This window comes from Phaseolus vulgaris, chromosome 8 (assembly GCF_000499845.2).
Source record: "Phaseolus vulgaris cultivar G19833 chromosome 8, P. vulgaris v2.0, whole genome shotgun sequence".
Classification (NCBI taxonomy): Eukaryota; Viridiplantae; Streptophyta; class Magnoliopsida; order Fabales; family Fabaceae; genus Phaseolus; species Phaseolus vulgaris.
The window spans coordinates 20,230,751-20,232,807 of NC_023752.2; the positions used below are offsets into that span (position 1 = coordinate 20,230,751).

Genomic DNA, 2,057 nt, shown 5'->3' on the forward strand with positions numbered 1-2,057 from the left:
AATTGGCTAGTGGTGCAAAGCAGCGCACGAGGACTGTTAAACACCAAGCTGAGGGAATAGCCAGTCGTGATCAAGTAGAAGCAAAAGAGTAAGAGAAGCAGATCGCGCTAAGCCTAAGCTGGTTAACACTTAGTCGTGCGCAAGGTGAAAGACGAAGCTCAAGATCGCGCTAAGCCCAAGCTGGTTAACACTTAGTCGTGCGCAAAGAGTAAGAGAAGCAGATCGCGCTAAGCCTAAGCTGGTCAACACTTAGTCGTGTGCGAAAGGAAAGGTAAAGCCTAAGATCGCGTTGAACCTAAGCTAGCTAACAGTTAGTCGCGCACATAAAGATAAGTGAAGTTCAAAGAAAATACAAGGGAAGAAAACTTATGCAACAAAAAGGCTCATACAAATTGAGAGTTTGTATTCACGGTCAAGTCTTATACAAATTTCAGAGTAATAAGAAAATGGTGCAGAAGATAAATTTACAGAGAAGAAAAAAGTATTAAGGGGAGGAGGGATGAGCTTTCCGTCTGCCACTTCATGATAGATGCTGAACTGCGAGAGGTCTAGGTCCGGGAGAACGCATCTGATTTGCTCGAGTGCTAGTTCGAATCCATCGGTAAGGGCATCAGCACCCACATTCATCAAATCAGCATTCTCCGCTTCCAGTTTCTGCTTTGAGGCCTCCGCAGCATCCCTCTCGGTGGTAATGGCAGCAAGGGAGGAGGCAGTTTCGGACAGTTTGCCCACCACCTCCTCGAGTCTCTTCTCTCCAGCTGCAGCTGTTTCTTTGGCGGACTCGAGCTCCCCCAATAGCTGAGTGTTCTGTTGGCGCAGGGAGGAGGTCTCAGCCTTAAGCTCCACCACCGTGCAGTCCAAGGAGCTAACAGCTTCCCCCATCAAGATCTCTGTCTTGATGGTCTCTTGGACCTGCGCTAGGTACTCCCTCCTAGCTTTCTCCACCATGCCCCGCATCAACTCCACAGATCCTTGGGCAGCTTCAAAGTCACTTCGCAGTGACTCCTTGTCATGCTCAAGATCCTTCACCCTCTTCTCCAGGGCTAGTTGCTTGCGATGCTGGGTGGAAAACTCCAGAGAGAGCACCACCTGCTTGGCCAGGTGCATATCCACCTCATCACCACTCCACTCGACAAGCTCCCGGTTGCTTATGAGCTGTCGAACCAGGGTGATGACCCTGCTGAAGTTCTCGTGGGTGGCCCCAGAAGCGCTTGGGCGCGAGCTAGACCCACCACATTCAGCAGCGGTGTTAGGGATTGGCAGCAGTGGTGGTGGAGCGCCCCCAGCCTGGGCAGAAGCGCCCCCAGCAGGATGAGCGGATGGACCAGGTGATTGGCCTGCTAAGGGGGAAGGTAGCTGTAGGGCAGTTGGAGGCAGCTGGTGGACTGGAGAGGGAAGGTTGATGGGATCTGTGGCAGTTTGAGCGCAGGGAGGAGGGGAAGACCCTTCCTCTACTTCCACCACCTCAATCTCTCCAGGCTGGAGAGATGAGGCCCCCTCAACTGCTGACCTTTTCCTTTGGCGGTGCACCAGAGGAGAGCCTGAGCTCTCCTCTTCAGTGGAAGCAGCAGTAGCAGCAGCGGTTGAAGCGGAAGCCTTCACCAGCCTCTTCCTTTTCTTCCCGGGCTCGGGGCCTTCAGCTGGCGCGACCGAGAGTGGAGGGGTTGCGATGGGCTCTGTTGTGGAAGAAGAGGAGCCAGTGCCCTTGGCTCCCCTACGTTTGGCAAGCTCCAGCAGGGCCAGCCTCCTGTCTTTCCCTGTCATTGAGTCTGCATAGACGAGAGAGGGAGGGGTTAGTTAGCCAAGTTATGCAAGTAAACCAAAAAGCACGTAAAAGTATGCATGAAAAAGTGCAGGTATCCGAAGAAGTGCAAGGAAGGCTACCTATATATTTTTTCAGAGCCACCACATCAAATTCATCTTTGATAAGGCGGGCGGAGTTGTACTTGGCCCCCAGGAGCAGCCCACACAGCTCGCGCTCATAGGGGGCCATAGCTTCGAGGTCCCTGGATTTCTTGAACTCGACTCCAGGAACCCAGTAGAGGGGGTACCCCTCG

At 53.1% G+C, this 2,057-nt stretch overlaps 1 protein-coding gene across 1 annotated transcript; it reads right to left on the reverse strand.

Annotated features, from left to right (window-relative positions):
• Positions 1-366: 366 nt before the first annotated feature.
• LOC137824726 (uncharacterized) lies at positions 367-1,764 on the reverse strand. The gene is made up of 2 exons (XM_068630397.1): positions 1,233-1,764; positions 367-1,043 (listed from the first exon to the last, which is right to left on the reverse strand). The coding sequence occupies exons 1-2, from the start codon at positions 1,762-1,764 to the stop codon at positions 367-369; spliced, it is 1,209 nt and encodes a 402-aa protein (XP_068486498.1).
• Positions 1,765-2,057: the final 293 nt, after the last annotated feature.